Source organism: Vipera ursinii (genome assembly GCF_947247035.1).
Source record: "Vipera ursinii genome assembly, chromosome: 1".
Classification (NCBI taxonomy): domain Eukaryota; kingdom Metazoa; phylum Chordata; class Lepidosauria; order Squamata; family Viperidae; genus Vipera; species Vipera ursinii.
This window is the reverse complement of record NC_139512.1, coordinates 301,055,236-301,081,026: the sequence shown is the minus strand read 5'-3', so window position 1 is coordinate 301,081,026 and position 25,791 is coordinate 301,055,236. Positions and strand designations below refer to the sequence as shown.

The 25,791-nt window shown below is 43.0% G+C and overlaps 1 protein-coding gene across 1 annotated transcript in view; it reads right to left on the bottom strand.

Annotated features, from left to right (window-relative positions):
- Positions 1-25,791, bottom strand: part of PLB1 (phospholipase B1) — a gene marked incomplete at its 5' end in the record, with an annotated part of 116,444 nt that overhangs the window by 55,716 nt on the left and 34,937 nt on the right. The window contains 8 exons of the mRNA XM_083348375.1: positions 2,287-2,391; positions 4,447-4,528; positions 7,316-7,416; positions 14,459-14,524; positions 17,031-17,111; positions 18,386-18,437; positions 22,834-22,942; positions 24,469-24,512. Coding sequence (XP_083204501.1) covers positions 2,287-2,391; positions 4,447-4,528; positions 7,316-7,416; positions 14,459-14,524; positions 17,031-17,111; positions 18,386-18,437; positions 22,834-22,942; positions 24,469-24,512 — 640 coding nt within the window. The remainder of the gene's footprint in view (positions 1-2,286; positions 2,392-4,446; positions 4,529-7,315; positions 7,417-14,458; positions 14,525-17,030; positions 17,112-18,385; positions 18,438-22,833; positions 22,943-24,468; positions 24,513-25,791) is intronic.

Sequence of the window (25,791 nt, the reverse complement as noted above, 5' to 3'; positions counted from 1 at the left end):
ATTATATCTGAACACTACTAAAGAACCTCTTAAAAGTCTACTAATTCCAAACTGCAGGTATTGTCCACTGGCTTTTCCAATTGCTCTAGGAGCAATTTACAGTGGGTTAGGATGCTGAGCTTGTCGATCAGAAGGTCGGCGGTTTGGCGGGTCGAATCCTGAGTGCCGCGTAACAGAGTGAGCGCCTGTTACTCGTCCCAGCTTCTGCCAACCTAGCAGTTCGAAAGCACGTAAAAATGCAAGTAGAAAAATAGGGACCACTACGGTGGGAAGGTAACAGCGTTCTGTGCACCTTTGGCGTCTAGTCATGCCGGCCACATGACCACGGAGACAAACGCTGGCTCTTTGGCTTTGAAACGGAGATAAGCACCGGCCCCTAGAGTTGGAAACGACTAGCACGTATGTGCAGGGGAAGCTTTACCTTTACCTTTAAGCCCTATTCAGGTGATACATTTCCACGCCAAATTCAACACTTAAGTCGATGTCATTGAAAAACTAGTGTCAATGGATACAACATGGTTATCTTCAGCCAGGACTCTTTGTTGTCACATATTAGTTTCCATATGAACTAGAGGACAATATTCTTTATGTGTTGATTATGGGAACATATCATCCAAAGAACAGTAATACCCCACAGTCTCAACTGAGTTGATGTGAAGACTCTGTTTTGGGGGGATTTATTACATAACAAGAGATGGATGATGCTATACATTTCTATTTTGAAAATCCTGAGCAGCTCTTGCACAAGAATAAAAGCAAGGACTACTGGACAAATTCAGTGTAGCATTGTAATGCTCAGGCAAGTAAGTGAAAATATTTCAGAAAAAGAAATCCCAGATTGTTTTACATGCCTTAAAACAGGAGTGGACAATGGGATGGATGCAGTCCTCTAGGAGCTTGTGATCAGGCTGCTAGAATTCAGTTCAAAATAAACAAATGCAATAGCACAGCCTCAGGCCAATCTGGGGTATTTTCTAGGGTGAGAGAAAACTCACTCTAGTGGGAGTTGGGTTCCTGATGGGAAAGGTGGAAAGCACCATACTATATTTTCTTTCCAGTTGGCTCCTGGTTCTATTCCCATCTTTAACTGCCCCAAAACAGTCCAGGGTATTTTGTCCATGTTCCTTCTCATCAAAGCATCACCAGATAGCCTCCTGCAGCCTGCCAAAAGGTCAAGATGCTGGGCAGCAGTTTTTGTTTTGTTAGAAGTTGCTTCTCTTGTTTTGAAAGGAGGGGACTGAATGCTTGTAATTTATACTTATCATTTGTTCATAGGGAAAACTGCTGTCTTCAGGTTTTCAATTTACAGTTCACATCAGAAGGAGTGCTACATTAGCCCAAATAATCTTTCCTTGATGTTGCTAATAATCTAGAGAACTCATTGTTAGGCATACCGTGTGCCATCTCTGGTAGAATTATTTTCAGTCTGTTCATTCATTCATAACTCAAAATATAGTCTCTTATTTTTTCATTTGACCCATGAGAGTTGACTATCTCACGTTAAAGGGAAAGATCAAGATAAGTATAACTATAACTGAATTTTGGATTTTCTACCTGATGGTTACCTAATTAAGGTCTGCGGACCATTAAATCTTCCGAGTGAGATTCAAGGTGCTGGTGATGACCTATAAAGCCCTAAATGGCATGGGTCCGGGTTATTTACAGGAGCACCTCTTGCCGGCGTTAACTTCCCATCGCCCTGTGCGCTCCCACAGAGAGGGCCTCCTCAGGGTGCCGTCGGTCAGGGAATGTCGACTGGTGGCTCCCAGGGGGAGAGCATTCTCTGTGGGCGCGCCTGCCCTCTGGAATCAGCTTCCAGTTGAGCTCCGGATGGCTCCCAACCTTCGCTCATTTTGCCGCGACCTGAAGACTTGGTTGTTTGAACAGGCCGGCCTGGACTGAGGGATTGGATTTTAGAGTTTAAATTTTTTAAAAAATTAAATTTTAGAATGTATTTATTACTTAGGGCTATTGATTTAATCTTATTTTAATTTTTATACCTTGTGTGTTGTTAGTGTTTTAATTGCCCTGTACACCGCCCCGAGTCCTTGGAGAGGGGCGGTATATAAATCTAATAAAATAAATAAATAAATCATAGTTGCTTGCAACCATCATGGCTTTGCAATCCTTCTCCTGCCCAAATAATTCTCAATCTCACTATATTATGAGTTCAGACACAGTGAAATGTAAATGAGACCATTGAACTCAATGGTATTTAAGTTAGCTAGATCCCACCTATGATTTACAGTTCTCAAAAAGGTAGCACAAGTGTACATTTGCAATTACCGGAGTCACAGGCATTTCTGGTTTTTCGAAAAGTGGCTGCACAACCACAGTGAAATCTTCTCTTGTGTCATACCTTCCACTCTCGATTAAGCGATGTGTTTCTTCCTGGCAACACAAAAACCCAATATATTGCTCCTTTTAGAACAGCTACACAGTGAAATGACAGGCTGGTATGTCTGTCAAAGAGATGTCAAATACAGGTATAATGCTCAATCACTTCTTTGGTTTATGTGGGGAAAACTGCCAAATTTTCAGAGCATCTGAATCTGACCCCTAATTGTCTACACTCTTATGGACCTTGAAACTCAGGAAACACAAGCCCATTAGTGCTTTCCCCCCACTCCATCTGAAGTATAAGATAATGCATGCTTCCCCATCCTTTGAACTACCAAAGGTCATGGAGTAAAAATTAATTCTTCTCCATCCCACAATTCATCTGATCCATGTTTTTCAGTATATGTGTATTATATACTGTTCATTTACAATTTCTCTTGCACTCTCATGCACAGACACACATAAAGTTGCTAACGTGAGAAGCTACCTAAGGGTTCAGTTTAAGTCCTCCAAAGGTTTCCCAACCTGCCATTTCATTGTTGCCTGTGACTTGAGATGAATTCTGAACATACCTTCGTGAAAAACCAAAAACTCAAAAGTGGAATTTTATCTGAGGTTAAATGAAGTAAGCTCTGAGATGAAAGAGAAGGAGATAATGGCAGGGTTGAAACTAGAAACCAGGAGGAAGGAGGAAGCAAGAGTTTGTTCCAATAGAAAATAGTCAAGACCTATGGAAATGGAACGCGGTGGCTCAGTGGGTTAGGACGCTGAGCTTGTCGATCAGAAGATCGGCAGTTTGGCGGGTCGAATCCCGAGTGCCGTGTAACAGAGTGAGCGCCTGTTACTCGTCCCAGCTTCTGCCAACCTAGCAGTTCGAAAGCACGTAAAAATGCAAGTAGAAAAATAGGGACCACTACGGTGGGAAGGTAACAGCGTTCCGTGCGCCTTTGGCGTCTAGTCATGCCGGCCACATGACCACGGAGACGTCCTCGGACAAGCGCTGGCTCTTCGGCTTTAAAACGGAGATGAGCACCGGCCCCTAGAGTTGGAAACGACTAGCACGCATGTGCAGGGGAACCTTTACCTTTATGGAAATGCAAGAGTTCAAAGGGAGAGAAAACTCTGGTTTTCTGTTTAAAATTGCCCACAAAGTTTACACATCTATTGTTCTACAAAACAATTAAAATCCCATTTTTTATCTGAATAGGGAGGTTAAGTCATAAATCTCCATGATGTAATATGTGATGTGGTCTTGAGAATCTATTCCAAGTTCTCATTTCTGCTACAGGCTCTTTTCCTCAGATTCCCAATAACAAAAGAAACTGTACCTTCAAAACAATAGTCCACTGCATTTTTGCCTCCATTGCAGTCATCTTTTCTTTATTCACTGTCAAACTAAGTCACATTTCAAAGTCCAAGTCATTGGGCTTTGCTTCTAACCAGACATCTGATATTTATGGAGCACATAGCAGCAACTCTGCCTTTTCAACTCCATTTGTTCTATCTAATACTGGAGGAATTGTTGCATTATTCTTTGTTTAAATATATAATATACCCCCAAAATGAAGCAATGGACTTTAAAGGAATTTAAAACAGGTTAAAATAATTCAAGCAGAAAAATAGTCTTACTTTTCTCAAGAGAGCCAGTATTTTATTGACCAACTGTATAACACAAAGTATTTTTAAACACATTTGACGGAGCATATTTCCATATTAAGTGTATAACTGCAGCTTTCAGTCAGTTGCACGTTTTGGAATTATGATGTATTTCCATTTATGTTAAACCTTTTTTGAACTTGTAAGTAAATGTGCATAGGATTGGGATGTGTGTTTTATTGATAAAAATTAGATTATGTGATTATTATATAAAGTTGGCCCAGCACTGCAAGTACACTTTTAAATGAAGGTGTGAAAAAGACTAAATGTAATTTTGACATTTTAAGTCACTACTTATTATTTTTAAACTAACTTGCTTTTAATTGTTAAAAACAAATCCTGAAGCAGAGTTAATAAAATGGCAAACATACCTAATATCTTCATGCTTGGTTTTTAAAAGGATGAGGTGTAGAACATTGCTATATGGTATTTATAATAAATTTCCCTTACCTGATACCTTCGATTTAAAAACTCCAACTTCTCAATTTCAGAGGAATTATCATCAGGTTTGAAAATGCATGGACACAGTGACCTAGAGGGGAAAAATGGCACAAGTTGAGCATATAATTCTTATCTCAGACATTTTAAAAAATGGAAATTTGTTTTCATGTCCTAGAACTATGTTTCATGTTACACATGCTGTGAAATGCATCTTATGCTCAAACAATATTGTCTATAGAGATTCTCAAACATGCTGGTCATGGTTGTCCCAAAGGTTTTTTTTCCAAAAGGCAATTGGACTTTATTTTTCCTTGAAGACATTTTGCTTTTCATCCAAGAAGCTTCTTCAGCTTTGATTGAATGGTGGAGAACGAAAGGATTTATATTGCTTGCAGTCATCTGCTTGTTAGCATTCTTTCTGAGAGTCGTTGAGGCTACTTGAAAGTTTATCTGTGCCCTTACGGTCACCTCCTGAATAATGCAAATGGGTGTGGAAACTTCTTGGAACTGCTGAAAGGACTGCGGTAAGACATGTACACATCTGTACTCTGGAGCAGTGAGACATGTACACATCTGTACTCTGGAGAAACAAAACAACCACTTCACAAAAGCATGGCACAACATAGGAGAACAAACCCACCAGGACAAGATTCAGCAGTGCATCTGCATTTGAAAGACAAAGGTCACTCTTTTGAAGACAGCAAAGTCCACATTCTGGACAGAGATGACCACTGGTTTGAAAGAGAGGTCAAAGGGGGAGGAATATGACACCGCCTATCTCCTGTCCACAACATAGTCTTTTCAGCAGTTCCAAGACGATACCAGACTTATTTGCATTACAGATAAACCTTCCAGTGGCCTCAATGACTCTCAGAAAGAATCCTAATAAGCAGATAACTGCAAGCAGTATAAATTTTTCCATTATCCACCATTTGGTCAGAGCAGAAGAAGCTTCTTGGAAGTAAAACGTCTTCAAGGAAAAACAAAGTCCAGTTGCACCTTTGTGTCAAACAATATTGCCTCCTCCAATTGAATTGCTTAAGTATCACACGTGATTTTATGGAGAACCGTTTTTCTGTAATATGCTATACTTCTTGGGTTTGAGTCATTGCTCTTTTCTATGAATAGAAGCCTCTCAGTGGATTGTTTAGAGCGGGGCTTTTCAACCTTTTCACCGATTGTACCACTTTTAGAATATGGCAATATTTGAGTACCACCAGTCGCCTAGCAAGGTGTAAAAAACTTGTTGACCCCCCCCAAAAAGGAAAAAAGTGATAAAAGTACAGGTAGTCCTTGACTTACAACAGTTTGCTTAGTGACTGTTCAAAGTTACAACGGCACTGAAAAAAAGTGACTTATGACCATTTTTCACACTTATGACTGTTGCAGCATCCCCAGAATCAAGTGATTTACATTCGGATGCTTGGCAACTGATTCATATTTATGATGGTCACATTGTCCCAGGGTCATGTGATCCCCTTTTGCGACCTTCTGACAAGCAAAGTCAATGGGGAAAACAGATTCACTTAACAACTATGTTACTAATTTAACAACTGCAGTGATTCACTTAACAAATGTGGCAAGAAAAGTCATAAAATGGGACAAAACTCATTTAACAAATTTCTCACACACACCCCTTTTATATCCTCTCTTCTCTCCTTTTTATATCCTCTCTTCTCTCCCCCCTTTTATATCCTCACTTTTCTCCTCCCTTCTTTTATATCCTCTCTTCTTTCCGTTTTATATCCTCTTATCTCCCTCCTTCTTTTATATCCTCTCTTATCTTCCCCTTTTATAGCATCTCTTCTCTCCCCCCTCCTTCTTTTATATCCTCTCTTCTCTCCTCCCTTCTTTTATATCCCCTCTTCTTTCCTTTTTATATCCTCTTATCTCCCTCCTTCTTTTATATCCTCTCTTATCTTCCGCTTTTATATCATCTCTTCTCTCCCCCCTCCTTCTTTTATATCCTCTCTTCTCTCCTCCCTTCTTTTATATCCCCTCTTCTTTCCATTTTATATCCTCTTATCTCCCTCCTTCTTTTATATCCTCTCTTATCTTCCCCTTTTATATCATCTCTTCTCTCCCCCCTCCTTCTTTTATATCCTCTCTTCTCTCCTCCCTTCTTTTATATCCCCTCTTCTCTCCCTCCTTTTCTATCCCCCTTTTCTATCCTCTCTTCTCTCCCCCCCTTTATATTCTCTCTTCTCTTTACCCCTTCTTTTACATTGTCTCCTTTCCCACCCCCTTTTCTCTTTGGTGCACCTTCAGCTGACTGCTCTCCTCAAGGCTGCACTTCTCCATCTCTCTTTCACTGTCCCCTTCTCTTCTCCCCCCCCACCCGTTGTCTCCCTCTCCCGCCAAAAACCTGCCTCTTTTACAGCCTCTCCTCTCTCTTCCCCACCTCCTTTTCCCTTCTGGAAGCACCGATCAGCTGTAACTGCTCGTGCTGATCCTGAGCTCTCAGCAGGCAACACCTCATACAACTCCAGCTGAATCTTTGCCTGAAGACTTGGTGAGGCTGCCTTCCACCCCCAATCAGCTGGAGCTGCAGGCACTGATCCTGGGCTCTCAGCAGGTTTAGAATATTCCTGCTACCAGAAAAAGAATTGGAAAATGCATTTTTTTTACCTATCCCTCCTCCAATGCAAACTTTTGTATCCTCTATGGAGCAGATTTGATGACAACCCCCCCTATAATCTATGACTCTTCCAAGACTATTTCTATACCTTTAGATAAATGGTGTGTAGTTAGTTTATATTTCCATATCGCAACAATCAGAATTAGTAAAAAGCAATTTCTTAAGTTTAAGAAGAGCCACAATCAGCACAGATATTAGAGGTTTTTCCCAGTTCCAGCACAATATCAATTCATTTCAAACCTCATAATCAATCTTGGGCAGTAAATTCTCTTCTCCTGATACAGTTTCCTCACAGATATCACATCAAGAATTGTTGCCAGGTTCACAAATGTACGCGGGACCTGCAAAGAGGTACATGTGAAACAAAATGGGTAGTAGCAGTTCATAAGCCATGTGGTTCTTTTATAAAAGTAATACATAAGAACTGTCAAATGTCTCTATGAGGCAGTGAAGTTGAGAAAAGTAACTATAGCCAGGTAGAAATGCTTCTCACTCCGTTTCCTCCATTCATTCTAGTTTATCGGCAGGAAGGACAAGGGAGACGCGTCTTCATTAACAGGTTTATTTTAGTCAGCCCGGACGACGGAACAGTGAACAAACATGCTTTATATAGGCAGCTGTCAAACGGGACAGCAAATCAGCAGGGCGCATTTTCCCTCCAAGAACAGGGGGCCAATCAGTCAGCTGTTAGGGCAGAATTTCCCCAGCGACAACGCTTAGTGGGTAACTAGGCAGGGGATCCTGTCAGCTGGATTTGGCGGGCGGCCGGCGTTTTGACAGCTCGTCGCCGCGACTGCGCATGCGCCAACTTTGACAGCTCGCGGCGGCCGCCGGGGGCTTGCCGCGAGTTTGACAGTTGGGTAGTGAATGCGCATGCGTCAGTATTTTGACAGCTCGCGGCTGTCGCTGTGGGATAGCCGCGGTTTTGACAGCTCGCGGCTTAATGCGCATGCGCGGCGTTTGACAGCTGTCAAACGGCCGCGTGTACTTGCGGGAGCGTCTGCGCATGTGTCATCTTTGACAGCTGTCAGTGCGGCCGCGTAAATGCGGCCTATGACAGCTGTCATTATGGTTCACAGTATATTGCACCCCTTTCCCCCCCCCAGAACTGAACAAGTAATTTGAATTTAACTTTTAACAGTGTTGGAACTTGTTGGCGCACTCCCGGCCCATTCGAAGTCCAGTAAGTATGCTGGCGGCCTTTTCTGTCGCGTGGATCTGTGTGGTGAAGGTTTTTCTATTGTTGCAGGGGCTTCCTCGGGAGGAAGATCGGCTGGAGCGGGGACATTCTCTGGGTGAACGGTGCTGGGGGGTGCAGGTTCTTCCGCCGCTGTTTCTGGCGTGGAGGTGTTGGGGGGTGACCTGGGTCGGAGTTGATCTGCGTGTCTCCGTAGTGTGAGTCCCGGGCCAGCATTGATGGTGTATGACAGGGGGCCGGTTTGATCGAGAACCACCCCCTGGGTCCATTTATCCCTTCCCCCATAATTTCGGGCCCAGACATTTTGTCCCTTAGAGAATGTTTTGTGTGGCAAATTGTTGTTTTTTTCGGCCGCTGGCCTGTCTGGGTGCAGTCTGTCAAGTCGAGTGACCAGTCGGCGACCCCATCTTAGTTCTGCTGGAGATTTCCCGGTGGTGGACACGGGAGTGGAGTGGTGAGCGAGGAGGAAGCGGGCGAGTCGACGGTGCCAGTTTCCGACGACCAATCTGCGCAGAGAGTCCTTGGTGGTCTTTACCATGACCTCTGCGAGGCCATTACTGGACGGGTGGAACGGAGCCGATGTTGCGTGTCTAATACAGTTCCTCCTCGTGAAGATCTGGAAATCACGGGAGGTAAATTGAGGTCCGTTGTCAGTGATTATGACATCTGGTAGACCGTGGGTGGCAAAAACTCCCCTTAGTGCTTGAATGGTGGCCTCTGATGTGGTGCTTGAAACCGGGAGAACCTCCAGCCATTTAGAGTAACTATCTACAATAATTAAAAAGGTTTGTCCCTGGAACGGTCCTGCAAAATCGAGGTGGATGCGGGACCAAGGATTGGAAGTGGTTTCCCATTTGTGGACTGGGGCGTGTGGAGGGGAGGGTCTGGTTTGCTGGCAGATATAGCAGCCGGCTACATGCTGCTCAATGTCCCTGTCTAAGGATGGCCACCAGATGTAGCTGCGTGCCAGAGCCTTCATTTTTGAGATGCCAGGGTGGCCCTCGTGTAGTGTTTGGAGAACTCTTGCTCTGTGGCATGAGGGAATTATCACCCTGCAGCCCCAAAGGATGCAGCCTAAATGTGTGGAAAGCTCTTGTCTTTTTGCAAAATAAGGTTGGATGGGGGGTGAGGGGCAGGTTGCTTGCCAACCTGATGTGACCCATGAGAGTACCCTGCTGAGGGTGGGGTCCCTGGTTGTGGCAAGTGCGATGTCTTTAGCTGTTACTGGGCATTCTGTGAGTTCTTGTATGGCCAGGTAATCGTGGAATTTTTTGATTCCGGCTACGATAGCCAGGGCTTCCTTATCTATTTGCGCGTAATTGCGCTCGGTTTTTGAAAGTGTCCTGGAGTAGTAAGCGATTGGGGCTTGCGTGCCATCGTTAAGGGAGTGGCTGAGGACTGCCCCGATGCCATAAGGTGAAGCATCGCAGGCGATGCATAGAGGTTTGGTTTCGTTGTAGTGCGATATGGTTGTATTGCTGGAAAGTAATTGTTTTAGCTGTTTGAAGCTGTCATTGTGAAGTGGGGTCCACTTCCAGGGGGCCCCTTTGTCCAGGAGTCTATGAAGGGGTTCTGCTATTGTGACTTTTCCGGGTAGAAATGAATGGTAAAAATTTAGGAGCCCTAGGAATGCCTGGAGCTCCGTTTTATTTTTAGGGGGGGGGTGCGGCTTGTATTGCTTGTATTTTTGCGTTGGTGGGGTGAATGCCTTTGCAGTCTATTTTGTACCCCAGGAACTCTGCGGAGGTTACTCCGATTGAGCACTTCTCGCGTTTTAATTTTAAACCAGCTGCGCGGAATCTTGACAGGACCTCGTGCAGCCTGGTTGCTAGGGAGTGGGAGGAGTCGCCCGCGATGAGGACGTCATCGAAATACGGGCAGACTCCGGGGATGCCTTTGAGAGTGCGCTCCATGACTTCCTGGAATATTCCAGGTGCCACGGAGATGCCAAATTGGAGGCGGTTCACTTTGAACGCCCCTCTGTGCGTTACTATGGTTTGGGCTTCTGCGGTTTCCCTGGTTACAGGGAGTTGCAGGAAAGCATGTGCCAAGTCTAATTTGGCGAAAATGGAGCCGGACCCTATTTCTGATAGAACATCTCTTACTGACGGGACTGGGTACGCATGCGGGTTGAGTGCGCGGTTGAGGGTCGCTTTATAGTCTGCGCAGATTCTGACGTCACCATTGGGTTTGACAGGTGTCACTATGGGGGTTTCCCAAGTACCGCTGTCAGTGGGTTCTAGGACTCCTAGTTTGAGCAAGCGGTCTAGTTCCCTGTCTATTTTTGGTTTTAGGGCGAAGGGAACTTTTCTGGCTTTTATTCTAATTGGTCCGACCTCTGGTTTGAACTTGAGGTCGATGGGGGGGCCATTGTATTTGCCCAGTGAGCCGTCAAACACATCCGCAAATTTTTTGCAGATATTTTCTAAAGACTCGGTTTGGATGCGGTGTGTCCCTTCGAGGCGAATGCCTAATGCCTCAAACCAATCTAGTCCTATTAAGCTAGTTCTTGGTTGCTTGGTTATTTGGGCTGTTAAGTGGCCTGAGAATTTTTTAAAATCGACTTTCAGGACGGCTTGTCCCTTTAAATCTATTTGCGCCCCTTGAAAATCTGCCAGCAAGACCCTGGAGGGTTGAATTGGAATGCGGTGATTTGTTTTGTCGGCTATCTTTTGGAGGGTGTCCCCTGACAGGATGGAAACGGAGGATCCTGAGTCGACCTCCATTTCACAGGGGATTCCCTGTATTTTGACCCACGTTCTAACTTTGGCTCTGGGGATGTTGTTGGCGGGAGTTTTTGTTAGGGAGCATACGGACCCTCTAACCCTTGGTTGAGGACGGGGAGGGACTGTCCTACCTGCGGGGATCTCATCAAGGTCGTGGAGGGTCTCCCGGTTTAGGCTGCGACATGCTGATCGGATGTGGCCGGTCTTGCCACAGCCGTGGCACTTTGCGTTCCTAAACCTGCAGGTGGCTCGGGCATGGCTTCCGCCGCAACTGGCACACTTTGCTCTGGCGTTGGTCTGCGGCTTCTTCGTGTTGGGGCCCGATTGTCGGTCTTGGTTGCGGCTCCTTTCCCGGCCGGCGGTCATCCGGTTGAAGCGGGAGAGGATCGCATCGACCCCGGATTCGGGCTCCGGCGGCCCCTGGTCGAGCTCCTTGGCCTGATGGACAGAGTTGCCCGAGTTTTCGCCAAACGACTCGATTTCGTCGCGATGGCTGTCTTCGTACGCCATTATCTCCAGCGTGAGCTCTGCGAGGTCCATTGTGGGCTTTGCCACAAGCTTCCTCTGCAGACGCGGGTTCTGGAGACCGGCGATAACTTGATCGCGGATCCGGTCCTCCAGGTCGGGGAAATGGCATTTGCGGGCGGCGTGCCTGACGGTCGCGATGAAAGCAGTGGAGGTTTCACCCGGCTGCTGCTTCCGGCGGGCGAAAGAGAGCCGCCAATACAGTTCTGACCACCTTGGCATGAAGTGTTTGCTGAGGCGGTCTATGAGCTCGGCATACGGAATGGTGGCGACTGGGTCCGGGCTGCAGAGGCCAACGGCGATATCGTATACCGCTGGCCCGCTCAGGCATAGGAGCGCGGCGGCCTTGTGGCGGTCCTCCGTGATTTTATTCACAAGGAGGTACCCCTCGACCTGGCCCAAATGCGACTCCCATCCTTCAGGGTGCCGGACGTCGAATTCCCTTATGTGTCCTAGGTTGGCCATTCCGGGTCCGCGGTACTTTGGGCACCTAGGAGGTTGGCTTGTCCGGTCGGTGACTTAGCTAGTGACTTCAGCAGTTGACCGGACAGCACGCTCCTGGCCCGTGACTTCAGCTAGTACCGGTATCCCATCCTCGTCGCCAGGTAGTTTATCGGCAGGAAGGACAAGGGAGACGCGTCTTCGTTAACAGGTTTATTTTAGTCAGCCCGGACGACGGAACAGTGAACAAACATGCTTTATATAGGCAGCTGTCAAACGGGACAGCAAATCAGCAGGGCGCATTTTCCCTCCAAGAACAGGGGGCCAATCAGTCAGCTGTTAGGGCAGAATTTCCCCAGCGACAACGCTTAGCGGGTAACTAGGCAGGGGATCCTGTCAGCTGGATTTGGCGGGCGGCCGGCGTTTTGACAGCTCGTCGCCGCGACTGCGCATGCGCCAACTTTGACAGCTCGCGGCGGCCGCCGGGGGCTTGCCGCGAGTTTGACAGTTGGGTAGTGAATGCGCATGCGTCAGTATTTTGACAGCTCGCGGCTGTCGCTGTGGGATAGCCGCGGTTTTGACAGCTCGCGGCTTAATGCGCATGCGCGGCGTTTGACAGCTGTCAAACGGCCGCGTGTACTTGCGGGAGCGTCTGCGCATGTGTCATCTTTGACAGCTGTCAGTGCGGCCGCGTAAATGCGGCCTATGACAGCTGTCATTATGGTTCGCAGTATATTGCACATTCATTAACTTACAACTTTACTCACAAGCATCCAAGCTGGTGTTTGCAGCTGATTGTGATAACTGAGCCATACCCTGGCATTTTCTCCACTCAGGCCCTTAGCTTGCAAAAGCAAATGCTAAGATGGAGTGAGGAAGAGAATAGGGACAGAGAATAGGGTTGAAGGGACCTTATAGGTCATCTAGTCCAAGCTCCTGTCCACAGCAGGAGATTCTATAACACAGGGGTTCCCAACCCCTGGTCCATGAACCAGTACTGGGCTGCAGCATGCCAGCAACTGGTCTGCACAAACAAGCGAAGCCCCATCCATGGGATGCAGGCAGCACTTTCCAGTCTGTGGAAAAAACTTTGGAGAATAATTTGACTCCCTCTTATCTATGACAGCCCCTCAAGTACTGGAAGACTGGTATCATATCACCCGTAGTTCTTCTCTTCATCAGACTAGAAATACGTAGTTTCCTCAGTCATTCATTATATAGTTTAGACTTCAGATCCCTTATCATTTTTGTTGCTCTTCTGTGCACTTTTTCTAGGGTTTCAAAATCTTTTTTGTATGGTGGTGACCAAAATTGGACATAGTATTCCATGTGTGGTCTCACCAGTGCAGTATAAAGTAGTACTATCACTTGACATGAGCTTGAAACTATCCTTCTATTAATGCAGTCTAGGGCTGTATTTAATTATTTAATTATTTAATTAATTAATTAATTAATTAATTGCAGCTGAAGAACACTGCTGGCTCATATTTAAATGATGAGTTACTAGCACACCTAGCTCTCTCACACAGTTGCTGCTATTGAGCCAGGTACCACTAACTCTATACTGTGCATTTGATTTTTCTTGCCTATGTGAAGGACCTTGCTTTTCTCACCATTGAATTTCATATTGTTGGATAGGGCCTAGTGTTGAAGTCAGTCAAGGTCCTTCTGAATCTTGAGCTATTCCTCCCAGCTTGGTGCTATCTGTAAAGTTATTGAGTTCCTCTTCTATCCCCTCATCGAAAGCATTTATGAAGAAGTTCAAGAGTGCTTGGACCTAAGACAGAACCTTGAGGTACTCCACTGCATGCTTCTTTCCACATAGATGTAGGTCCATTGAGGACTACCCACTAAATAGGTGATCAGCAAATGCAAATTCATCTGGTGGTGATACTGTCTTGTCTATTCCACTTTGTTCTACCATATCAAGAAGTAGGCTATGGACTACTTTGCCAAATGCATTACTGAAGTCTAAATAAACTATGTCCACAGCATTCCCATTATCCACTAATTTTGTCACTTTCTCAAAGAAGGCAATAAGGTTTATCTGGTTTTTGACAAACCCATGAAAAATGACAAACAAGTGGCACACAGATGGGGAAGTAGAGACAATATCTGGAGATTGGCAACTATTACAAGCAGGCAAGGGGACTCTCATTCAACTGCATGGACCACAAGCTGTGGCGAATAGCATATCCAAGTGGGAGTCCCACTTGGAGCTTTGCCAGGAGCTTGGCAGCTACTAGAAGGTGAGCAATCACACTGAAACAACACCTGATCTTAACTGTCAGTAACCTAACTTTCAGAAGACCTTTTGGAAAAAGGAAAAGTTATATGCTACTTTATAGACTTTGAGGCATTTGTCTGAACTGAGTGTTACATGACTGAATATGAAGGACTGGTTGTTAAAGATACACTGTCTTAAATTATTGATTCTAATAATTCACCCAATCATTTCCCCTCTAGCCAGGATAGCAAAGACTCCTTTGATACCTCTTTATGGAGTGCATCCAGAGCTGACTGTATACTCTTTATGTAGTACTCAGGAGAAGAACGTATCTATGAAAGAAAAGGATAAAAGTGAATTTTGTGCATAAGCAGCTGCTTGCAACTCTTCCTTAGCACATCACTATTTATGCTTTGGCCACCTAATGAGAAGGAAGGACTCACTGGAGAAGAGCCTAATGCTGGGAAAGATTGAGGGCAAGAGAAGAAGGGGACGACAGAGAATGAGGTGGCTGGATGGAGTCACTGAAGCAGTAGGTGTGAGCTTAAATAGACTCCAGAAGATGGTAGAGGACAGGAAGGCCTGGAGGAACATTGTCCATGCGGTCACGATAGGTTGGACATAACTTCGCAGCTAACAACAACAACATTTATGCACGTTTGGCAATTGAAAGTTGCAATTTATATCAATGTGCACCTTTCACAAATGATATGGCCTTCTTTCCACAACATGTTTGACATAATCCAGTTGTTTTGAAGCACCCAGATATAGTAATTGGATCAAAAGTAGTAATGAGTATCAATCTGAGTATGGATCATGGCAGAGAATGGAAGCAGTTCAGCCACTCTGCGGCTGTCATATCGGGACTTTAAAAAAATGGATGACCATTAGATGGCAGAAAACGTAACTAACTATATCTGTTTGTCATCTAGCAGTCACCCACATTTTTGCAGCTCAGACATGGCAATTGTACCACATCTATTTCCTGCCCAGCATCACCTGCCTCTCCTCCGTCCTCTTCTCTCACAGAGGACAAAAATCAAACTGTGAGGGAAAGAGCTAAAAAGGCTTTCCTCCATTCATCTTCCTGACTGTTCATGTCCGACTGGCTCTTGACATCCTTTCAGCAAAAGGGAAAACCAATGCTAGCTACCACAAGTCCCGGAAGGAGAGGAGAGAAGGTGCACCAGCCAGCTCCAGAAACAGACCCCTTTCCATGTCATTTGTGCCAAATGTGCCGTGTGTTCAAAGCATGACATTGATCTTATGAGAACTACTCAAAATTTACTATGCAAGGAAACCAGGTATGGGACAGTTTGGACTGAATTTCCAGGATATCAGATCAAAATAGGATCCGCTATAATATTTATGATATATATTTAGAATATAATCATTATTAGGTTGTTATTAAAATAAGATTATTTTATTCACTTCATTTTTCTTGGCCTTTTGGCTAAGATTAAATGTAGTGTTTATTCTTATTTGTTTTACTTATCCTGATACTAATGCATAAAAATACTCAAACGTTAGAAGCTGAGCAAAACTTTCATGTAAATATGTACCTCACTGCCAATCTTGCTGCACTTTGCATGCCCAAAATAGAATTAAACTTGTAACCCAAGGGAGACTGAAAGGTTGGAGAAATCAGGAAGCCTAAATAAGCATAAAATCTCTTTCATGTAGGAGCTCCCAAAAAAATATCACTAAAAATAATAATTAGAAGTAGCATTTAAATGCTATCCAGCTGTTCCTGGGAACCCAACCCAGAAATACATATTTAATGACATTCTTCAGTATGTTGATAAGAGCCAAAAGAGAGAAAGTTTATCACTTGGAGGCATTCATAAATAAGCACTTTACTGCCATCTTATCGTGCTTAACTATCAAAATGGAAAGTAATGTCAGCGCTTTGATCCAAGTTACACAAATGGCAGGTCTGCTAGGGATCCAAACTGTCACTAAGTAAGAAAGGTACAAGCCTTGCCTGTTTATTATCAGCTCTATTGGCATCTGCTTATTATCAGCTCTATTGGCATCTGCTTTTATCAACAGAAAATTATCTCTAAAATGAAGTAGCACTGATATGCTAATCAGTGGACGTTCTCAAAGATATGAAATTACAGGAGATTAAAAACACCTTCAGGTTGAATGACCTCAAGGCCCTGCATGGGGACATGGACATGTACTTGTTTTTCTTTAAAATACTGATTCAGCAATGAACCACTATCACCCTCTCTAAAATGCACATGGTGCCAGGGAAGAATGGCTGCCATTCAAGGTAGTTTTTTTCCCCACTGAGTTAGCTAGAAAGGATCTAAGAAAGGGTCAGTAGCAGGTGTTGAGTCAATCCCAATGTAATTCTTCTTGAGTAGAAGTGCAAGGTCTAAACTTCAATTTCTTATTAGGACAGATTGCATGTTCGTGATGCTGTGGCAATACAGTTGGGTTAATCTATAGTAGCTCATGAAACCTCACGCCATTTAATAAAAGTTGGAAAAAGTACTGCCAGAATGTTTCTGATTTTTTTTTTTTTTGCCATGTCTGCAATAGCTTCCTGCAAAATGAATGAATTGTCTTTTATTATTTCTTATTGTCAACCTGAATGTTATTCAGGAGGCATGATATTACATGGAACTTTTCTAATATTAAATGAAGTCATGTGGAGGTCAGATTCTATGAACATCATATTCTTACATATGTCACTGAGCACTTGGACAATTCCTACTTGCATATCTAGAGATAAGCATTTAGATCACATGCATTTTTTAAAAAAAACTGGGGGAGGAGAAAATTGGGAAAAATATATTAGGAATAACTGTAAAATATATGGAAACTTACAGGATCATTACAATAATCACAAAGGTCATTCCCTCCTATAAAAAGGGTTATGAGTTTCCAATCTTCTTGGAAATTTATTTTCTGCATTGGGAGAAAAAGGAAGAGAGTAGACAAAAAAAACAAAGAAAATATTTGAATTAACATCTCAGAGATAATAAAATAATTATTAAGGAGACAGTCACTTTGTTTTTTAGACCAGCATATAGTTAAGAAACCAAGGCAGCACTCTTAAATATAGTTTTAATATACCAATTAGTTATGTAAAATGAGGAATTACAGATTTCTTTTACAGAGGCCTATTTGAAATCCAGTTGCTATGAAGCACTGCTGCTCTAAGAATGTTGTTGCTCTGCCTGGTTTGTTAGGATGCTACCGGTATTTCATTATGAAATTGGCTCTACATCACCAGACTAAGAAGTGCATTGAATTCATTTGATGGTAATTAGTACCCAGTGTATTGCACCAACACTATAGTGTCGAAGGTTAGCTTTTGCATATGGACATGTGGAGCGTATTTTTCAGTACTGCCTGTTCAATGATCAGAGGGTACAAATCCACTAAGGAATGCGGGGACTTCATGTATGTTTTCAAATCTAGTTAGAAACTGTGGTAGGGTTCCTGCAATCTAAGATAGGTGACCAGGAGGAGAAGTAAGCACCTCTAATTCAATTAATCTTAATTAAATGAATTAGTTTTGCATAAATTTGAAGATAGATAGATAGATAGACAGACAGACAGACAGATTTGAACACTTACAATAAAAATGAAAGTATACTTTGTTTTATGTGCTAGGAGGAACTTTTTTTTGTACAAGAGTAAAAGTGGGGTACTTCTTGTGAGATGGCATCTAGTTGCCTCTTGTAGTTTTACTACCTTACATGATTTGCTAAAATATATGTTGCCTGATTAACTGAGAATTCCAAAAGTTCAAGAAGCAAATTTCAATCTATTTCAGATAAATTCTCTTTCAAATCAAACTCAGCTCCTGATGACTTCATGGACACATCACGTAATTTATTTGGTAACAAATATGGCAGGTGTTTGCCATTGTCTTTTTCCAGAATAGTTTTTTTTTTACTCCATAATCTATTTACGAGCTTAGCTTCTCCTACAGTCTGCCATTCAAGTCCAACTCTAATTAGCTTTTTGAAATGAGCCAAAGTTGGTAAGGTGTTGCTACCAAGAAGACCTTACATTGTTAAACAGGATCAAATCTATTCCTTTTCTCAATGAAACAGTTAATGATAGCAACCACCATAGATACAAAAGGACAGAACATCATCTTCCCTCTGTTTGCCAACAATAAAATGTCACAACTGCATGTTGAAAAATTGTTCATATCAGCAGAAACTCACAGAATCATTCTTCATCAGCTGTATTAGCCTTCTGACCTGAGGTATGATTTCACTAAAAAAGAAAATAAAGAAGGCAAGCAAACATTAGGAGCAATATAGCAGTTCAGACTATCATTCTGGAAACACAAAGCAGAAATAATAATTCAAATGACCCAGAACTTACTTTACAGATGAATTTTGCATGCGAACAATTCAGAAATAAATTTCCAAGCAAACAATGAAGCAATTTGGAATGTATGAACAAGGATGAATAGTGACAAGGAGATTAATATCAATGATCCATAAAAGGTTACTTCATTCAACATAGACTTATGTAACCAAATTTTTGATTGAGCAACACGGTAATTGACACCTTGCATGCAATGCACCTACAGACTGGATCTCTCCGTGTACAGAGACTTAGTCTGGTGTAACTGCCTTATGCGTTTCTACAAGCAGAATACAGAGCAATGAGTCTGCTCTTTGTTTCTACATGAGAGACTGCAACAGGATTCTGTAAAATATGTCTGTCAAATAAAGTAGATTTATTGCATTCCGTGGTTTGCTTGTAGTGCTATAGACAGAAGAAAAAGCAAAAAGGAAAAAGAATCTAAATGCCAGAGTAAATATGTTATGACTCAAAAGTCTGATGTGTTTCAGGCAAGATTCTTTATCAAGGATACTGTACATACTGGCTAAAACAGTGTTGTGACTCAGGGCCAGCCTGTGGGTCCAACAGCCGGCTCCGATGTATCGGATGACTCGGATGAGGGGGAGGGAAACGAACCGGCTGATGATGGTTTGGAGGCTTTGCAGAGCCCTCAGCCGGGGACCTCTTCTCAGCTGCGTGAGCCCGAGAGTGCGGAGGAAGATGACCCACAGCTGGCCCTGTTCAAGGACGCCCGACGCAGGAGGCAGTCGAGCAGGAACAAACAAAGAAAGGCTGTGGGACTCCTCGGGAGGAGGCACAGGGAGACCACGCCCTGAGCTCTCTATAAAAGGAGTGTTTGGGGAGGGGCTGGTTGCTGAAAGCAACTTTTCCGCTTGAGAAGACAAGCTCTAGTGTTTTTGTTAACTGCGTAATTAAATCTTGGCAGATGCCTTTTAGCCTTGGACGCTCTCCAGTCTCTTCTTTCTGAATAGGGGTTTGCCTTACTACAAGGCCAGAAGAGGGCTGGTTCAGAACAAACAGGGGTGTCAAACTCAATTTCATTGAGGGCCGCATCAGCATTGCGGTTGCCCTCTAGGGGCAGGGTGGGTATGGCCAGGGTGGGCGTGGCCTACTGGGTGGGTGTGGCTAGAGTACATATGGCCTGCTGGGTGGGCATGGCCAGCTCTACATCGTTCACATCAAGGGTGCTTATGGGGGCCTGGGCAAGAGTGGGACAGATCTAAGGGTCTCTGGCAGAAGGAGGGTCTCTGGGCCAGGGCCAAGGCAGTGGGGGTCGTTCCCTCACTGTTTCCAGGATGGCTTCGCGGGCCACATGAAACCACTTCACGGGCCGGATCTGGCCCCCAGGCCTTGTGTTTGACATGTCTGGGCTAAAACATGTTCATGGAACTTTTTTAAAAGTGATGTATTCTTGACAGTTGTAGGGAGACATAAAGACCCTTCTTCATTATTTGTAATTGGACAGGTCACATACAAGAAACTAGGTAATTTAATTAGTAGGCATAGCAGGATATTCTAGGACAGGGAAGTGATCACGCAGTGTTTTAAAGAATGAATAAGGAACAAAGTGCCCTTGTACAAAACCTGAAAAGTTTAACCATATAAGGCAAAGCATCCTTTAAGCCAGTAAGAAATGTACCCACAGAATTATGCATTTTTTAAAGTCCTGTAATCATCTCAAAAAGAAGCTTCTCTTTATCTATTGTCTCCTGTACTCATCAGGCACAGAATTGGTTTTCCACAACACAGTTCTGTGATAAATGTTAGTTATCATCCCATATTCTTCAAGAAGCTTACAGACCAGTGGTGGGATTCAAATATGTGAACAACTGGTTCTCTGTGTGGATGCAGATTCCAGATGTCCATTCTGGGCCTGGGCAACAAAAAGTTAGCTACCGGTTCTGCCGAACTGGTGTGAACCAGCTGAATCCCACCATTGTTACAGACTACCCGCAAGAGCAGAAATTAACTAAAGGAGCTATAATTTGGACAGACTCCTGGGACCTTGCTTTCCTCAAAGAAGATCTGAAATAGAATTGTTATCTAACCAAAGATATTTTAGACATCTTTTAGACTATAATCGTATAAACTTTGGCAAATGATTAAATTTGAATTAATTTTCAAATGAATGACGCACATGTTCTAAACATTACCTGCTCCTGCTTATGTCCTAGGTTTAGATGTTGTGTGGTGCACTCACAAGGAGGCTTATGTTTTCTGTTCACTAAATGTTGTTGTGGTCCAATTGTAAGAGCAAATTATGGTTTTCTGTCTTGTGATAAACTCTGACAAACTGTAGGCACCAATGCTCTTCTGCTTTGACATCCTCATTTTTGCTTCACTAGAGATTTAAAAGATTTACTGCCTCTTTTAAACAAACCATGGTTTTGGAATTAATGTTTATTTCGATTTGAATTGAATTCTGACCTTCCCACTAGCTTTCATCCAGCAGATCTTGGTTTTAGAGCTATTCTAAAGAACTGGTCACTTTGATATTTCCCCACAAGAGCTGGATGTTTCTAATCACTGTTTTCTGGAGATAAGGTAAGGTAAAAAGAAATGACAGCTCCAGGTCTCACTATGGCTCAGTTCCTAAAGTATGAAATCCATGTTCCCTCCCAGAACTGAATCAGCAAGCACCATAATACACCTTCTGTTTGATCAAATCCTCTTCTAAAATGGCACTAGGCAACTGGAAGTTGAAATATAAGTAGTAAAATAGCTATATACACTTGGGTTTGAAATTTGTTGTTAAATTAATCAGGAGTAACTTGAGAACTGATTCATCTCATCAGCTAAAAACTTTTTGATCAAGCAGTATGGCAGCACTGCTCCCTCAGCAACTTAAGCCTGAGGTTTTAAAGTTTGCTATTTTTTTCCTTTTTTCGCCCACATACCTCCAATCTGGCTAAAACAACTCAGAGTCTCTCTGGTGTCATGGAAGAGCAAGATGGAAGAAACAGAATTACATGTTGTAAAGGTACTAGGAATGGAACTATGTTATGTATAAAAGTGGAAATCTAAAACTCTTTGCTGAAATATACTGGCACTAAGCAAATAGCAATAGCAATAACATTTAGACTTATGTACTTCACAGTACTTTACAGCCCTCTCTGTACAGAGAGCTCTGTACAGAGTCAGCCTATTGCCCCAACAATTTGGGTCCTCATTTTACCAACCTCGGAAGGATGGAAGGCTGAGTCAACCTTTAGCTGGTAGACTCGAATAGCCAAAATGATGGCAGTCAGCAGAATTAGCCTGCAATACTGCATTCTAACCACTGCACCACCACAGCTCTTAGGTTTCATAGAGCGTTTCCACACATGTAGTAGCTTCCTTGCATTGGTTTTGTGTCACTGCACAAATGATTCCCTGCCACATGACTGGCTAATCAAATGCCTCGAAATAACAGTAGAAACATCTGAAGCTTTGTGCAAAGACCAATGCCACAGTGGAAGACACAATTTACTTGGACACAAGTCCAAGTAAAATGCAGAGCAAGAAGAAATGGGCCCAGAACCATTACTGTGCTAGAAATATATATCTTTGGAATCCAGGTCCTAGGAAAGAATGGTGGGGTTGATTCAAAAGAAATGGGGGCCACCACAAAGAAGAGGGAGTCAAGCTATTCTCCAAAGCATCTCAAGGCAGGACAAGAAGCAACAGATGGAAACTGACCAAAGAGAGAAGCAACCTAGAACTAAGGAGAAATTTCCTGACAGTTAGAACAATTAACCAGTGGAACAACCTGCCTCCAGAAGCTGTGAATGCTCCAACACTGGAAGTTTTTAAGAAGAGACTATATAGCCATTTGTCTGAAATGGTATAGGGTTTCCTGCCTGAGCAAGGGGTTGGACTAGATGACCTCCAAGGTCCCTTCCAACATTATTATTATTATTATTATTATTATTATTATTATTATTATTATTATTATTATTATTATTATTATTAATTATTATTATTATTATTATTATTATTATTATTGATTTGCCCTGACAGAAAAATTACAGTGATATTTTACAACCAACTGTCACATTAAAAAAGTGAAGTAGCTAAGACTATCCTTTCCCGAGTTGTAAACTTGACACTCACTAACCTGCCCCCAACTCTTCAAAAATGGAGTATTATTATTTTAATAAAATAATAAAGTAATAAAAACAAAGTTCTAATAAAAACAAAGCTCTATTTCTGCTTATTCAGTTGTTATTAAAATAGTACTTTTGGTATTAAATTAATAAATTATTCTCATAAGACACACAAACAAACCGATCCTCCCAACACCGTCCTGGTCCCTTACTCAGAATCAGCTCCTGCCACAGCCTGGTTCAAGTGAGAGTTGCGATGGGTCTCCTTTCCTTTGCCAATGGAAAAGCCCACCAGAGAAGGATTGAACTCACGAATAATGTCTAGGAAAGAATGAAAGGCAAATGTATGTTTTTTTTTCACTTGGATACAACAACAACAAACACCATCAAGAGTGGAGTGGAGTGGAGTGGAGTGGAGTGGAGTGGAGTGGAGTGGAGTGGAGTGGAGTGGAGTAGAGTAGAGTAGAGTAGAGTAAAGAATAGAATAGAATAGAATAGAATAGAATAGAATAGAATAGAATAGAATAGAATAGAATAGAATAGAATAGAATAGAATAGAATAGAATAGAATAGAATAGAATAGAATAGAATAGAATAGGAAGGGACCTTGGAGGTCTTCTAGTCCAGCCCCCTGCTCAAGCTGGAGAACCTATACCATTTCAGATAAGTGACTGTCTAGTCACTTTCTCAATTGCTGTGGGGCATGCTGTTGTCTAACCAAAAATTGGAGGGGGGGAAGGGGAGGGAGGGAGGGAGGAGTGGAGAGAAGGAGAAAAAAGTATAGTGTAGTAAAAGACTATAGTCTAAGTAAATAAAAGAGGTAGAGGAAGTTGGAAAGAAAGATAAGCATACAAATCAGTTATTAGTTCTTTTTGGGGACAGGAGAATGTTCAAGGGGGTTCAAGTGAAAACCAGAGGGCCAAGAACTCCAAAAACTTCCAAGAATGGGAAGAAGAGCCCCATCTGGCTGCAGATAGCAACTTCTCCAAAGATGGGGTGGGGTGGGGTAGAGGAACATGGTTGGTGGCAGGGAAGCCCTGGTTTGAGGAAAAGAAACTGGGCAAAAGTACCTGAGAAGTTCTTCCTCCAACCGAGAAGCATTAGGTATTTTGGCTGAGTTTGAGAAGATGAAGCCACACTGAGCACACTACAATAATTCCCAGTCCTTTTCTCTTTCTTTCTTTCTTTCTTTCTTTCTTTCTTTCTTTCTTTCTTTCTTTCTTTCTTTCTTTCTTTCTTTCTTTCTTTCTTTCTTTCTTTCTTGCCAAGCTCAGAAATGGGGAGGGAGGGAGAAAGAAAGAAATGGAGGGAAGCAGGAGGGATAGAGAGATAACCTCTGGGAGGGAGACTTGGGGGGGAACCTGACATCAGGACTGCATTGTTTAGCCTTGTTATAAATACCTGTTGTAAATCACCTTATATAGTAAAGAATACCTGCTGTGTTTCTGTTATCTGTTGCCATCTTTGCAAAGAAACGCATCTCCTGTTCAGACACTGTGATACTGTGTGTTATGGTGACAGGTAGCAATCACTTTAAAAGGACTGCTACTGGTCTAACATGTTCCTGGAAGCCTAAGTGGCATTGGCCATTAGGGTTACCTTTTTGCAGGTTTCTCTGGAATAATCATATAGAACCTACTAAGAACCTACAAAATGACAAATGCAAACAAGACAGCAAATTAGAGCTTTAGGTTCAGCAGCTTTCTGCCTCCTATATCCTACTGGTCCCGGATCCTGGAATGCAAATTGGTTTCATCTGACAACTTGCTAAACATTTTCTCAAGTCTGCTCCCTAAATTATGAAGGAGTTTTGCAAATACACCAACCTCTAGGAAAGAGATACTTACTTGCTAACGTTGTGACTTTTGCTATGTTTTCATCTCCACCAACGCTGCAGAGTTGGGATGGGATAAGGAAAACAAGAAAAAAGAAAGCAAACAAGAAGGATTTATTTGGAATAGGTCTGGTGATATTTCAAACATTTAACAATATCTATTTATTTCAACTGTGGAATCTGACATGAGACTCCCTCCACACCACCAATGTATCTAGGGCACTTCTTGGTTTTTGGCTCCAGATTAATTCAGCTTCAGCAAAAATTCAGATGCTTTCAGCCAGCATTTTCCCAGGATCTGAAGACCCAGAGGCTGTTTAGTTTTCTGTTTTCTGTTGCTGCCTACTTAGGACTCCCATCCGAATAAAATGGAAGGTGTGTGTCAGGCACAATAGAAGGGTGCTGGGGGTTTGGAATTCATCAACCTGCTATATAGGACATGATTTAAAATCTGGCCTCTTTAAGTAAATAAAATCTGTTTCTCTTAAAAACCCTATGTAATTGCTTCATTTATCTGTGTATCTACTATGCCAAGATGAAGAAAGGTACCACTTTTAAAGATCATCCAGATGAAAAGCTTGAAGTGTTCTACAGAAGAGTAGGGAGTTGAGCAGGACTGTTTTCCATCAATTACTTTTGATTTTTGAGTATATTATACATCTCTCTTTGAATATTTCTGCACTTTGCTAGCTTAAATATCCATTTTTTTTCCATTTCACCCCAGGAGGTTGCTACTTTTGACTCCCATCTTTGATATCAGCCTTAAGACTTTGGTACTCATGAGAAAGCAGGTGGGAGAGGAAAGCAGAAGGGGAAAACAGTTTTTCCACTTTCCTCCTCCTTTTCACCTGTCCCCTAAATATTGATTCAATCTAAAATTACATTTCCTCTGATATAAAATGCACTACACATTTTTGTTTCTTTAAGGCAAACTAGACAACCCATGATCCCTTGGGTCATTATTTCAGAGATATTTCCTAACCCAGTGGTGGCAAACCTATGGCATGTGTGCCAGAGGTGGCACTCAGAGCCCTCTCTATTGGCACGCGTGCCACCACCGCCAGCAGCAGGTCCATCAGGCCACCACTGCCGCCCGGAGCAGGAGCCCCACCCAGCACAAAGGAGGCGAAGTGGCCGACTAGCAAGCTTGAGTAGAGGTCACCAACCATTGTCAATTGGTGGACTGGAAGAAAAGGGAAGGGGAAGCATTTTACATGCGTGCATGTGTGCACGGGGCTGCGAGCACACATGCGCTGCAAATGGGGCAGGGCTACTGCCTGCACGACACTCACTAGCCCTGTCCTGTTCTTGCATGGTGCAGCCCTTTGTAACTGCA